General features: G+C 59.1%; 1 protein-coding gene across 1 annotated transcript; it reads left to right on the forward strand.

The window, feature by feature from the left end:
- The first annotated feature begins 298 nt into the window (after positions 1 to 298).
- ZDHHC19 (zinc finger DHHC-type containing 19) lies at positions 299 to 11,720 on the forward strand. The gene is made up of 9 exons (XM_030575632.1): positions 299 to 402; positions 2,828 to 3,047; positions 3,931 to 4,044; positions 4,455 to 4,727; positions 7,163 to 7,335; positions 7,707 to 7,812; positions 9,077 to 9,162; positions 10,059 to 10,221; positions 10,674 to 11,720. Exons 1-9 carry the CDS (start codon positions 299 to 301, stop codon positions 10,980 to 10,982), a joined length of 1,548 nt encoding a protein of 515 aa, XP_030431492.1. The 3' UTR covers positions 10,983 to 11,720.
- The last annotated feature ends 2,035 nt before the right edge of the window (positions 11,721 to 13,755 follow it).

Here is a 13,755-nt window from a genome sequence, read left to right on the forward strand (position 1 = left end):
TGTTGAACCCTGGAATCCTGACTCTCAGCTCCTCCTGCTGTAACCACTAGACATCACTCCCCTCCCACAGCTCAAAATAGAACCCAGGAGTCCTGGCTCCCAGCTCCCCCTGCAATGACCACTAGACCCCACTCCCCTCTCACATGGCCCCAGTGCACCATTGTGATGGCCCACAGACCGCGGAGCTCCCTGTGAAGTCAGCGTGTAACCGAGGGAACAGGGTGCTGACATTCTGCAGGGAAGGTTCTGGGGGTCTCGGAGAGCCCTGGCTCTGTGGGGTGCTCACACAGCCACTGCCATGATCCCTGCCAGGGCGGTGCCACGCTGGGTCCTGCCCAGCCTCTTCGCTTCCTTTCACTTCAGCTCCCTCCTGGCCCTGAGCAGCCTGTTCTTCTCCTTCCCGTAAGCAGGGCCCCTGGCTCGAAACCCCACTAGGACGGCACCAGCTCAGCAACACCGAGGGTTGTACCGTCCGCCTGTCCGTTCCTCCAGTCAGCAGTTACGGCTCCTGACGGGCAGCCGGGACCCCCCTGGTGCTTTCTATATGGACAGGCGTGTACCCTAGTGCCTGTAGCCAAAACCTCTCCCGCTGCGGCCTCCACCCCAGAGGGGGCTGCAATCTGCCCTGCGGCGACCCTTGCACGCGTACAGGCTGCAGAGTGCTTGGAGCTGCTCCAGGGAGAGGGAGCTACGAGGATGAGGTCAATCCCAGAGGGGCAGGCACCTTTGTGACCCAGCCCTGCAAACCCCACCTGCCACTAAGCTGCAGGCGGTTATTGACCTACACTTCCTGGAAGAAACCAGCTCCGCCCAGGGCACAGTTTGGCAGGGGTTCAGAGGGGACGCAGGGTGATCTGGGCTGGCTGGGACAACACCACCCCCTCCCCCCGAGATGAGTCACCCGGGGACAAGGGCAGCCGAGCAGGCCCAGCGAGGGCAGAGGGCATCCGGCTGCAGAGAGGGGGTGAGGCCCGGGAGTGCCAAGCCCCACTGGACATGAAGAGAGGGCTGGGCTGGTCCTGGTGAATTTAGCACCTGCTCCCCAGCACCTTAGCCTGTCCCCATGCAGACAGACCAGCTTGTGCTATAGGTCAGAGCCTCCTGGGGTGTCAAGAGGCCCAAGGCCTGTGGGGAGCCAGCCAGGTAAGGGAGGGGTCTTCGTTTGCACAGTGTCTGTTTTGGGGTCAGCCCCATGCTAGGTGGCCCTGCCAGCTGTAGATGGATCTCCCCAGGAGTCAGCATTGAAGGACAGAGCGCTCAGCCTCCAGACCGAAGCCTTGTACACCGGCCCTGCAATGAACCCCCACAGCTAGGTGGGTTCGCCCCTGTCACGGAGTCCCCGGGCGATGCTCTGGAACTGCTCCCCACAAAGCCAGGCAGGACTTTGGGGAGCCTCCTCTCCCTTGGAGCAGACTTGTTCAGGGCAAGAAGCTCACATGGCTTCACCTCCTGGGTCTCTCCTTGGAGCATTCAGCATCCTCTGCCCCTCCGTGCGCTTCCCACAGCGAGCCCACCCCAGCGGGGTCCTGGGGAAGCCACAGGGTCCTGCACCCCCACTTTGCAGTCAGACGTGACTCTCAGCCAGCCAGTAACACAGAGGTTTATTCGATGACAGGAACAGGGTCTAAAACAGAGCTTGTAGGTACCACGAACTGGACCCCTCGGCCGGGTCCATTCTGGGGGTCAGTGAGCCAGACCCCCACATCTGCCCTCAGCCAGCTCCAGACTAACCACCCCTCCAGCCCCTCCTCTCTGCTCAGCCCCTTTCCCGGGCCAGGAGGTCACCTGATCTCTTTGTCTCCAACACCTTCAGCTGGCACCTTTGCAGGGGAGGGGCCCAGGCCATCAGTTGCTAGGAGGCAGAGGGTCAGGCATTTAGGTGCACTGGCCCTTGGCTCTGCCAGATACTTAAGAACTGCCAAGGGGACACTGAGGCACCAACACAGTATTCAGAGAAAACATTAAGAACATTCCCAGTTTGTCACAGCCCCATTTTACAGATGGGAAAACTGAGGCGTGGAACCAGCGCAAGGTCAGGGATTGGCTCAGACAGCGTCAGCGCTGGAGTTGGGATTAGAGCTCAGGGCTGCGCTAAACCCATCTCTCCCACACCCCCACTGAGACCCTAACTCTGCCAAGGCATCAGCTGGGCAGGGCCTGCCACTCCTGCTAGGGATGGGCCACAGCAGAGAGGACAGCAGCCCTGGCCCCCAAACCAGATCAGCCCTTCCCTGAGGGTCAGAAAAGACTGGGACCCTTCCCCCAGGTTCTTTTCAATGGGTCCATCTCCTGGCATGTGGGGGCAGCCTCCCCGCCTGGCACCACAGACTTGTACTCATGCTTTGTCGGTGCCACAGAGGCTCTCAAGCCCATCCCCACCCCAAGGCAGGAGGGGCCAAGCGGGAATGTCTGCACGAGCACACCTCTGAGGACCCTGGGGCAGTGGAGACTCACCCGCTGCAGCCTCTGGCCAGCAGAAGAGCCCCAAGAGCTGCCAACCTCGGTGCTCGTGGGCTGGCCGGGAATTTCCCCCCCAGCAGGAGCAGACAGGCCAGCAAAGGAGCCTGCTCAGGGATCAGACCAGCGCTAACCCGGACCCAGGAGGGAATCTGCCCAGGACCCCAGTGTTAGCAACTCTCTTTGACTTCAGGAGGAGGGTCAGGGATCTGCAATGGCCCCACATGGCCTCTGTTTCCCCCTTCCTCTGGGTGCCAACACCTGCCCCAGCACAGCAGATCCTGGGGGTGCAGCCCCTATCCCCACCCCTGCTGGCGCCTTTCTCTGCCATCCAAGCACTGAGCAGGTCTCCCCCTGCTTAGCATCCAAGCTGCACCAAGAGCTTGCTGGCTGTGGGCTACCACCTTCTGCTCTCCTTCCATTTCAGATGCAGCTGGCTGGCCATCCACGTGTCCCTGGCTTTCCCCCTGGTCGCGGGCATCCTTTTCATCCCAGCCGTGGCCAACCTCCTGCTAGCCAGCTTCACAGACCCTGGGATCCTTCACCGAGGTAACAGGAGCATGGCCCAGGCTCCCGAGGGGCGGGACAGATAGGCTTTGCTGTGAGGGCTGGCCTTGTCCTGAGGGCTCTGCAGTTCTCCCTGGCCCTCCGGCTCTCAGGTTGGCATGCCTCAAGTCACCGCCCGGGGTTTCCCTGGGTCCTGCAGAAACCTAACCTACGGGCAGGACAGGGACAGGCACCTGACTGCCCCCCAGTGCTCTCCTCTCCTCCCGTTGTGCCGCTCACCCAGCCACAGCTGCACAGACAGAGGCCAGAAGCCAGCAATGAGCAAATCTGCTTGACAAAAGTAACGTATTAAATCCTGGCCTCTGGGAACTTGGGGATAGTGACAAGGTGCGAGCTCAGATCCTCAAAGCACAGCCCCAGCCACTGAAGCTGGGGGGACTCTTCAGCAGCTGTTGCCATTATAGAGTCTATGACACGCTGTTAAGCAGAGACATCTACCTCCAGCAGAGGGCAGGATGCACAGGTGCATTCTGCTGTTCCCTTCAATAATGAGAGCCATATTCACTGTGCAATGCTTTGTCTCAGGTGGGAGTGGTCTGCTCTGGGCTAGAGCAGCACCTCCCGACTACAGAATAAGGGCTGTCCTGGCTGCCAGCAATGAGTCAGAAAGAGCAGGAGGGAAAAACCAAAAGCAAGAAAGAACCAAAGTAAAGTCCCCTCAGAGGCGCACAGCACGTATGACTGCAGCGGTCTGCAGAACAGAGCATGTCCCTAGATGTACAGGTGCAGGCCGCAGGCAGCTGCCAGTTTCTGCTCCTGTGGCCCAGGGCGGAGTGGGGGGTCTAGACACATCCCTGCCTGGAGGGGGATCTGGTTACCAAGCCTCCTGGAGAACAAGGCCTTTCCCTGGCCCTGGGACCCAGGAGTCCTGGAATGGCTCTGTCCCAAGCTGGCTTTGTTTTCCAGCGAGGCTGCGTTGATGTGAGGGGCCAGCCGGGCAGCGCCAAAGCACAGGAACCCACGCAGCCTGGGCAGCGGCAGTGCCAGCACCCCACTAGGTCCAGCCAAGGGCTCATGCAGGTCTGTCTGGCCCAGCCAATGCCATCGATAGGGAGTGTGTTACTGGCATGGCTGTCCCCTATGAGCCAGGCTGAGGCCCTCCAAACTCCCCCCACACCGGCTACAAGGCAGGAAGTCTCCGAGCCTCCCAGCCAGCGCTGGTGGGATTTCTGTGACCTTCCACTACAAGCCATTGTCCCCTGCCCTCCAGCATCCTCCCGCCACCTGCTTCTAGCACCACAGATCTCCTGGCAGCTCCCCCACCCCTGCCTGGCCATGGGCCACAGCCGGCTTCTCCAAGGGCTGCCTAGCGCCCCCCCACTGGGACAGCAAAGCACCATGGGGCTGGGAGCTCGGTCCCGGGGCTGGGCAGAGGACAGTACACCACCTCCCTTGCTCTCAGCCATGCTTTGGGCTGCACATCAGGACAGGGACCTTGTTCCCTGGTGCTGCACCACCAGCCCTGCTTTGAGCTCCCTGCCCAGCTCCTTCTGAGGCTGGTGCCGGGCCAGGCCCTGTCGCTGGGAGTGCAGTCTCACCCCCCGCGGTGTCTCCCTGAGCCAGGGGCCGAGGGCCGGGCCAGGTTAGTGATCCAGGCACTTCGTGTCAAGGAGAGACGCTTCGATCTGCACTGGTGCCAGAAGTGCCAGTACTACTGCCCGCCACGGACCTTCCACTGCCCCTGGTGCAACGTCTGCGTGGAGGTGAGGCCGGCAGGGCTGCACTCGGTACCCCGGCCTAGGAGCCTGCTAGCCCACCTGTACGCCTGGATAGACACACCGGCACAAACACCCTGCACACACAGCTCCGCACCCTGCCCATACACCCATATACACACGCCAGCACAAACACCCTGCACACACAGCTCCTCACCCTCCCCATACACCCGTATACACACACCGGCACAAACACCCTGCACACACAGCTCCGCACCCTGCCCATACACCCATATACACACGCCAGCACAAACACCCTGCACACACAGCTCCGCACCCTGCCCATACACCCATATACACACGCCAGCACAAACACCCTGCACACACAGCTCCGCACCCTGCCCATACACCCATATACACACGCCAGCACAAACACCCTGCACACACAGCTCCTCACCCTCCCCATACACCCGTATACACACACCGGCACAAACACCCTGCACACACAGCTCCGCACCCTGCCCATACACCCATATACACACGCCAGCACAAACACCCTGCACACACAGCTCCTCACCCTCCCCATACACCCGTATACACATACGGGCACAAACACCCTGCACACACAGCTCCTCACCCTCCCCATACACCCGTATACACACGCCAGCACAAACACCCTGCACACACAGCTCCGCACACCGGCACAAACACCCTGCACACACAGCTCCACACCCCGCCCATACACCCGTATACACACGCCAGCACAAACACCCTGCACACACAGCTCCGCACCCTCCCCATACACTCGTATACACATGCCGGCACAAACAGCCTGCACACACAGCTCCACACCCCGCCCATACACCCGTATACACATGCCGGCACAAACACCCTGCACACACAGCTCCGCACCCCGCCCATACACCCGTATACACACGCCAGCACAAACACCCTGCACACACAGCTCCGCACCCTCCCCATACACTCGTATACACATGCCGGCACAAACAGCCTGCACACACAGCTCCACACCCCGCCCATACACCCGTATACACATGCCGGCACAAACACCCTGCACACACAGCTCCGCAACCTCCCCATACACTCGTATACACACGCCAGCACAAACACCCTGCACACACAGCTCCGCACCCCGCCCATACACCCGTATACACACGCCGGCACAAACACCCTGCACACAGCTCCGCACCCTGCCCATATACCTGTATACACACACCGGCACAAACACCCTGCACACACCTCTCCGCACCGTCCCCATACACCCATATACACACACCAGCACAAACACCCTGCACACACAGCTCCGCACCACGCCCATATAACAGTGTACACACGCCAGCACAAACACCCTGTGCACACAGCTCCACAACCCGCCCATACGCCCGTATACACACGCTGGCACAAACACCCTGCACACACAGCTCCGCACCCCGCCCATACGCCCATATACACACGCCGGCACAAACACCCTGCACACACAGCTCCGCACCCCGCCCATACGCCCGTATACACACGCTGGCACAAACACCCTGCATACACAGCTCCACACCTTGCCCATACACCCGTATACACACACCGGCACAAACACCCTGCACACACATCTCCGCACCTTCCCCATACACCCGTATACGCATGCCGGCACAAACACCCTGCACACACAGCTCCGCACCCTGCCCATACACCCATATACACACACTGGCACAAACACCCTGCACACACAGCTTCGCACCCCGCCTATACACCCATATACACACGCCAGCACAAACACAGCCCCACACCATCACAAACATAACACCCTTCACACACAGGTCTGCACCCCATCTATACACACGCCGGCACAAACACCCTGCATACACAGCTCCGCACCCCACCCATACACCCGTATACACACACTGGCACAGACACCCTGCACATGCAGCGTCATATCCTGCCCATACACCTATATACACAAGCTGGCACAAACACCCTGCACACACAGCTCCACACCCCGCCCATACGCCCATATACACACGCCAGCACAAACACAGCCACACACCGTCACAAACATAACACCCTTCACACACAGCTCCGCACCCCACCTATACACACGCCGGCACAATCACCCTGCATACACAGCTCCGCACCCTGCCCATACGCCCGTATACACACACCAGCACAAACACAGCCACACACCATCACAAACATAACACTCTTCACACACAGGTCTGCACCCCACCTATACACACACCGGCACAATCACAACACCCTGCACACACAGCTACACAGCTCCCCCATAGACTCACAGTCACGTACACCACCCTGAGCTCTCCCATGCCGGTTCCTACTTCCCCATTAGCTGTAGGACAGGCTGGCTCACTTGTGCACTGGGCCAATAGCTGCAGCTGCCCTGGGATGGGGGCCGGGCAGTGGCCCAGCGGGGACGTGGGCAGCGCTGATGTTGGGCACTTTCCCTGCACACCCAGGAGTTCGACCACCACTGTAAGTGGCTGAACAACTGCATTGGCTGCCGCAACTTCCGCTTCTTCTTCCTGTTCGTGGCCTTCCTGTGCAGCTACAACGTGGTGGTTCTGGCTTCCTGCATCACCTACCTGGCGCTCAACTCCCACCAGGCCTATGGTGCCGAGAAGATCTGTGCGTATCCTTGGAGAGACGAGCTGGGCGTGCAGCTGGCACAGAGCACCCAGCCCTGGGCGTGCAGCTGGCACGGAGCACCCAGCCCTGGGCGTGCAGCTGGCACGGAGCACCCAGCCCTGGGGGTGCAGCTGGCACGGAGCACCCAGCCCTGGGCGTGCAGCTGGCATGATGCACACACACTGAGCTGCACCCCACACAGGCCAGGCCAGGCTCCAGGGGGCTGGGTCTGAACTTTGTGGTCCTTCAGGATGTCACACACACACACACAGGCTGTGTCCCACACTCAGCGGAAGGGCAGAGGACTCGCCCCTCAGCAGCAGCACAGTCCTGTCCAGACCTGGCTTTATCCTTCCCTTACTCTCCTGCTGCCAGCATCCTGGTGACCATCCCGGCTGCTCTCTACTTGCTGCCTCTCCTGATCCTGGTGGGATCCCAGGCCAGTTTCATCACTCTGGCTAAACACACCTATGAGCTCAAGGTACGGGGAGGAGGGAGCCCAGCCTGGGACTCAGGGAGTGTGAGCAGCAGCTGGTGGTGGTAGAACCAGAGGGTAAAAACTGCTCCAGGCTCTAGTCAAGGGAGATCTGTCCAAGAAAACAATATGTGTGTGGGCATGTGTGTGTGTGTGTGTGTGTGTGTGTGTGCGCACCATACGTGTGTGTGCATAGGGTGCATGTGCATACAAAAAGGCCTGATCCTGCAGCTCTGCTGCATGCACTTCTGGCCCCCGCACACACCCTCTTTCCCATTACCGGGATCCCTGCCTGCTCAGGCAGGAGCGGAGCCAGGGTTTTTGGCACCCTAGGCGGGGGTCCTTCTACACTCCCAGTCATTGGTGGCAATTCTGCGGTGAGGGGGGTCCTTCCGCGCTCCCAGTCTTCGGGGCACTTCGGAGGCGGGTCCCAGAGCGAGTGAAGGACCCGCCACAGAATTGACAACAACGACCCAGAACGCGGAAGGACCCCCCGCCGCCGAATTGCCGCCCTTCCAAATCCTGGTGCCCTAGGCGACTGCCTAGGTCACCTAAATGGAAGCGTGGGCCCTGTGCTCAGGCCTGCACTGAAGGCGCCTGTGTGTGAGGCTGGGGGTGCTTCGGGGGACTCTGGCTCAGTCCGCTCGGACTGGCTGCTGCACGGTGGTTGCATAACCAGCCCGGTTGCTCCAGCGCTCGCCAAGCCAAGCAGCTCGTGTGTGTTTTGGCGCGCTCACACAGTGCCCTTTGCTTTCCCAGCTGCACGCCCGCCCTGGGAGCCCCTGAGTCTCTCTGGCTCTGAGAGCCGGTGCGTGCGCTGGGGAAGGGGGGCTCGGGGACTGCTTTGGAGAGACAGACCTTGCCCTGCAGGGTCCCTTCCAGGCCATCAGCCACACCTGGGGGGAAATCGCTGCCGCTGACTGGCGGGTGCACGGGCTGGAGGCTTGTCCTCAGGAGGGGCGAGGCCAGCCATGCTCAGGGCACAGCCCTGGCGGCAGTCAGGCCAGGATGCAGCTGACGGCCGCAATGCAGTGTGAGCACCTCAGAGGCATGGCCCTGTGTTGACACATGCGCAGCCAGCGAAGAATCGTCCTCCCAGCTGGTTACACTCTAGCCAGTTCCTGCCTCTGAAACTACAGCCGGTGCAGGGGCCAGCACTGACCAGTGGAAGGCATCCTGTGGCCCTCCTGTGCCAGAGCCCCAGCCCCTGTGGGGCAGCACTGGTCCAGCGCTCCCCAGCTCACAACCCTTGTGTCTCTTCTGTCCCCAGCCTCGCGAGGAGGGCAGAGCGAATCCCTTCGACCTGGGATGGGCCAGGAACTGGTACGCGGCCCTGTGTGCCCCACAGGGACCAAAGTGAGTGCAAGGCCCCAGATTAACCCCCCTCCTTTCACAACCCCATGGCTGGGGGACATGCGGTGTCAGGGCGTGCTGAGAACACAGGCTATCGGCTGCGATCCCTAACCCCAGTCTGGGCGGGGACGGGACGGGCATCGCAGCCCTGGATGGACCAGTCCTGGGAAGCCCCCGCTCTAAGAACTATGGCGACTGGGCTGAGTCATCGACTGCTGGTACCTCCTCCCTGGAATCTTATACATATTCTCTTGCATTAGCACCTGGGGGCCCCAGTCAGGATCAGGGCCCCATCGCGCTAGGCGCTGCATAAACATATAGGAGGAATTGGTCCCTGTCCCAAAGAGCTTCCAATCTCAGCAGACAAGGCGGTGGGGCAGGGGATTGGGACATATGAGTGATTGAGGTGGCCGCGTGCACACGTCCCAGGAAAGTCCCTGGACAGGAGCCGAGCTGTTTGCTGAGGGGTTTTCCCGGTGATCCATCCCCCCGCCATGCTCTGCTGAGCACCAAGCATTACCAGTGGCTCTCTAAGGGGGGATTTCTGCAGGGAAGGGCAGCCTCCCAGCTGGCCTTGCTGGGAATCACACACTCGCCTGCACCCTGCTGCCTGGCAGAGACGAGGCAGGACTCCGCTGCACTGGCTGGAACGGGGATCCTTAGTGGACCCCCCGCAGGTCTCTGGCTCCCAGGCTGGGCGGCCCCGGTGCCGCACTCTGGACTTAGCACTCACGCAGGGGCTAGTTCGCCACCATTCCCAGACCAGTCGGGGTTCCGCTGTAGTGGGTCTTGGCTCAGAGCCATCCCTGGTTCTGGTTCTGCATCGCTGGGGCTCTGCCTTTAGACCCTGCTTGCTATGCCCCAGCAGATGTGGTAGCAGCTGCCTTCTGCCCCTCCAGGTACATGGTGAGAGCCGCCGAACCAAAGGCAGCGACCCGCAGGGGCAGGAAGGTCTCCGTGGCCCAGCTTCTTCCTCCGATGTCATGCCTGAACACGGCATCTCCGGGACTCTCATCCCACCGCTGCCTCCAGGACCTGCCTGGCCAGGGGAGGGCAGCCCAGGTGCGTGGCTACTCGTTCTCTGCCATGGGAAGCCTCCTGCAGGTCAGGGTCCCGTGGGACCCCTGGAGGAGAGGGCTCAGCCGAGGTTACCAGTGGCCACTGGAGGCAGTCCCAGGACTAGCTTGCACAGCTCTCTCCTTAATGGATCCTGTGCCCCTTTCCCTGCCCGGAGCAAGGGCAGTCTGGCTCCAGGCCTGAGCCCAGTACCACAGAACACCCTGGCATTTCCGGATCTCTAGCCTCAGGCTGGCACCACAGACCCCGGAATGACTGGAAGCAGCAGCAGCGTCCGTGCCCTCCCAGGTGGGATTTCACCCGCTCCTGAGAGGTGCGGCTGCCCTTAGCCCCCGTTGAAGCTGTGGGGGGGGAGAGACATGGGAGAGGTGCCAACACCAGTGGAAGTGGCCATGTCACCTTCCGTTTGCACCTTGGCTCGGTGCGTCTCTCTGCAGGTTGGTGCCAAGGGGACCTGGTGGCCAGCAAGCCCAGAGAGGAAGATGAACGTTGCTATGACAGGTGAGCAGAACCTCCCAGATTGCTCCCCGTTCTCACCCAGCGTGGCACCCTCAGAGCCCTGCTTTCCTCTGGTCTTCACTCTGGGGCTTCACACACATGCACAAAGTCCAGGCGTAAAATCTCCTCCACACCCCTCCCCAAAATCAATGGCAAAACTCCCATTGACTTCAGTGGGGACCAGAATCTCCAAGCACTTTACAAAGGAAGGCAGTATCTTCATCCCCACGGTACAGCAGGGAAACTGAGGCACAGACAGGGGACGTGACGTATCGAAGGTTACCCAACAGGCCAATGGCAGAGCTGGGAATGGAGCCTATGTCTCCCAGTCCTCTGGTCCATCCTCTAGGCCACACTAACTCACCTTTTGTAGCCCTGAGGCTTTCCTTTGCCATTCGGCACCTCAGCAGGCAGGAAGGCTGGTAGGAGGTTGTGACAGAAGCGGGAAAAGTCCCAGCCAACAACACAGAGGCCGAGGTTTTCATGTTAAAAGGAAAAGACTTGCCAGGCATGTCGGCGGCATCGCTGGGTCTCTTTTCCACTGGCAACACGTGAGTAGCTGTCACAAGCCTTGGAGGAAGATTCGTCAGCTCCGTTCATGGCCGGGCTGGTCGGCATTTTCCTCATTTTGGTTTCTTGCTGCAGTTGTTGGCATTTCAGCAACCCCAATGCAAAATGTCAGCACAAACATTCAGAGCAATGCTTGGAGCTTCTCCCCGGCCGCTAGCGCTGGCTGACGCGGTTCCACCCTGGGAAACACTTTGTCCCACACTTCGAAACGGACTGAAAACCCTTTCAATGAACTGGGCGATCTTCACAGAACTGTTTGCTGTTTTCTTCTACCGGCTCCAACTCATGGATTGAGGGGCCAGAAGGGACAATAGTGCTCATCTAATGTGACGTCCTGCATAGCACAGGACAGAAACATTCACCCAGTGACAAACTGAAATCTATTTTAACAAGAACAGGTTTAGAGTCAGTTCAGATCTCCACCCACCCACCCACCCATGTTTCCTGCCATTTTTTAGAGGTTTACAATCACCGTTAACTATTTTTAAATGTTTCTGCTCCCCAGTTGCTGTGTGAAGGACTCACACAATCAGCAGGGAAAAGGAAATCTGACTAAATAAGCTAGAAAGGGGAAGTGGTGACACTGACATATAAAGGAAACTGACAAATTAAAGATAAATATTTTTTCTCTTTAAATTCTGGTCACCTTCAGGGGCTTTCAGTAGCAATGACGGGAGGAAAATGTGCAGGCAGAAAGGTGATTGCTAAGTTGATGTCACTCTGAAAGCATTTAAAGGCGGCAAAACACCAACATACGTTTAGCAGATGGATCGTGGTTTTATACATTACTGGGTGGAATGTCCTGTTTGGAGACATTCCATTTGAAATCCATTTGCTGTGGGAAAACACGGAATTTGTGTTTTTATAGAGAATCTTTCGCTTTTACATTTTGGGAAAAAATTAAACCATACAGTAGGACCCCGTTTTTCCAAGCCGTCATTATCCAGCTCTCCAGATTAACCTAACCAGGACTGACTGTCCATGCCCTGCCACCTGGGGCTGCCAGCCAAAGCCCTGCCACCCAGGCCTTAGACTGTCAGTCCCGGTTCGGGTCATACAGAGCGCCAAACAAGGGAGACTCGGCTAAACAGGGTTCTGCGGCATATCACTAAACCGTGGTGCTCCACTGATACCTGGACGTATTGTGGCTAAGGAAACTAACATTCAGCGTTTCATTTTAATTGCGGAAAAACACAGATTTTTATGGCTTTTTATCAGAGAAGTTTTAGCTCCCTGCTAATGACCAGTGTAGCGGGGCGGTTACCCACTCCTGCCTGAGGGGTTTAAAAAACGGCCTGGCAGGGCTTGAAAGCTGCAGCTTTAAAAGGTGGGCTGATTGGGGAAGTGGCCACAGCTGGGCCACACCCTAATCAGACCACAGCTGGCCTGTATAAAAAGGCTGTGAGCCAGGTACAAACAGTCTCCTTTTGCTTGTAGAGGGAGAAGGCCTTGGCTGCAGGGCGCTAGACACAAGATACTGGAGTGGAGCAGGGCTGGGGAAAGGCTGGGGAGCTTCAGCCTGGAAAACCCCAGACTGTGGCCTAGCATAAGGCTGAGAGGGACTGGGGGTTGCAGGGGGCAGCCCAGGGGTAGGCCAAGGCAGCAGGTCCAAACCCCTTTGCCTGTGATGAGTGGCTGATAGCACAGTCTGCCCCAGTGAACGGGGGCTAGATGGAGACTGGGCAGTAGCTAAAAGTGGGGATAGTGGGTTGGGGGTTCCCTGGGGAGGGGAGACCCAGATTGGTGGGGTACTGCCAGGGGGCACCACCCCAGCTAAAGGGGCACTGGGGCCCAGGGAGGGACATGGGGGCCAAGAGGACAGGCGGATCACTGGCCTGCAGTGTGCTCCTGGCTGGAAAAAGAGCTAATTCCCAGAAGGCACCAGCAGGAGGTGCCGCAGGGGTGAGTCCCAGTGTCTACAGCCAGGCTTTCATAGACCTCCACTCAGCGCTGCATGCATCTGTATACAAAGCAAAGGGGTGACCAAGTGTCTACAGCCAGGCTTTCATAGACCTCCACTCAGCGCTGCATGCATCTGTATACAAAGCAAAGGGGTGACCAAGTGTCTACAGCCAGGCTTTCATAGACCTCCACTCAGCGCTGCATGCATCTGTATACAAAGCAAAGGGGTGACCAAGACTGTGCTTTAGCATGAAACCCCCGACAGTCCCAGAAATGATGGCTTTGATCAGTAAATGAGCCTGAGTGCAGCTGCTCCAGCCAGGTCTCAGAAGGGTTCCAGGCCCTGTGTTCCCAGCTCGGTGATTTCCCAGTTCTGCCTGTTGCTTAAAGGCTACGTTCTGAACATGAACTGACCTGCCCCCCCATCCCCTGTGGAGGGGGTGCAGGGAGTGCCACAGACAGGCACCAGCAGCCTTGACCAGGTACTCGGCAGAGCTGGGAAGCAGGCCCCTGGGTGCTGAGCCCTAGCAAACCTGGCCCTGAGCGCTC

The sequence above is a fragment of the Gopherus evgoodei genome, chromosome 9, assembly GCF_007399415.2.
Source record: "Gopherus evgoodei ecotype Sinaloan lineage chromosome 9, rGopEvg1_v1.p, whole genome shotgun sequence".
Classification (NCBI taxonomy): domain Eukaryota; kingdom Metazoa; phylum Chordata; order Testudines; family Testudinidae; genus Gopherus; species Gopherus evgoodei.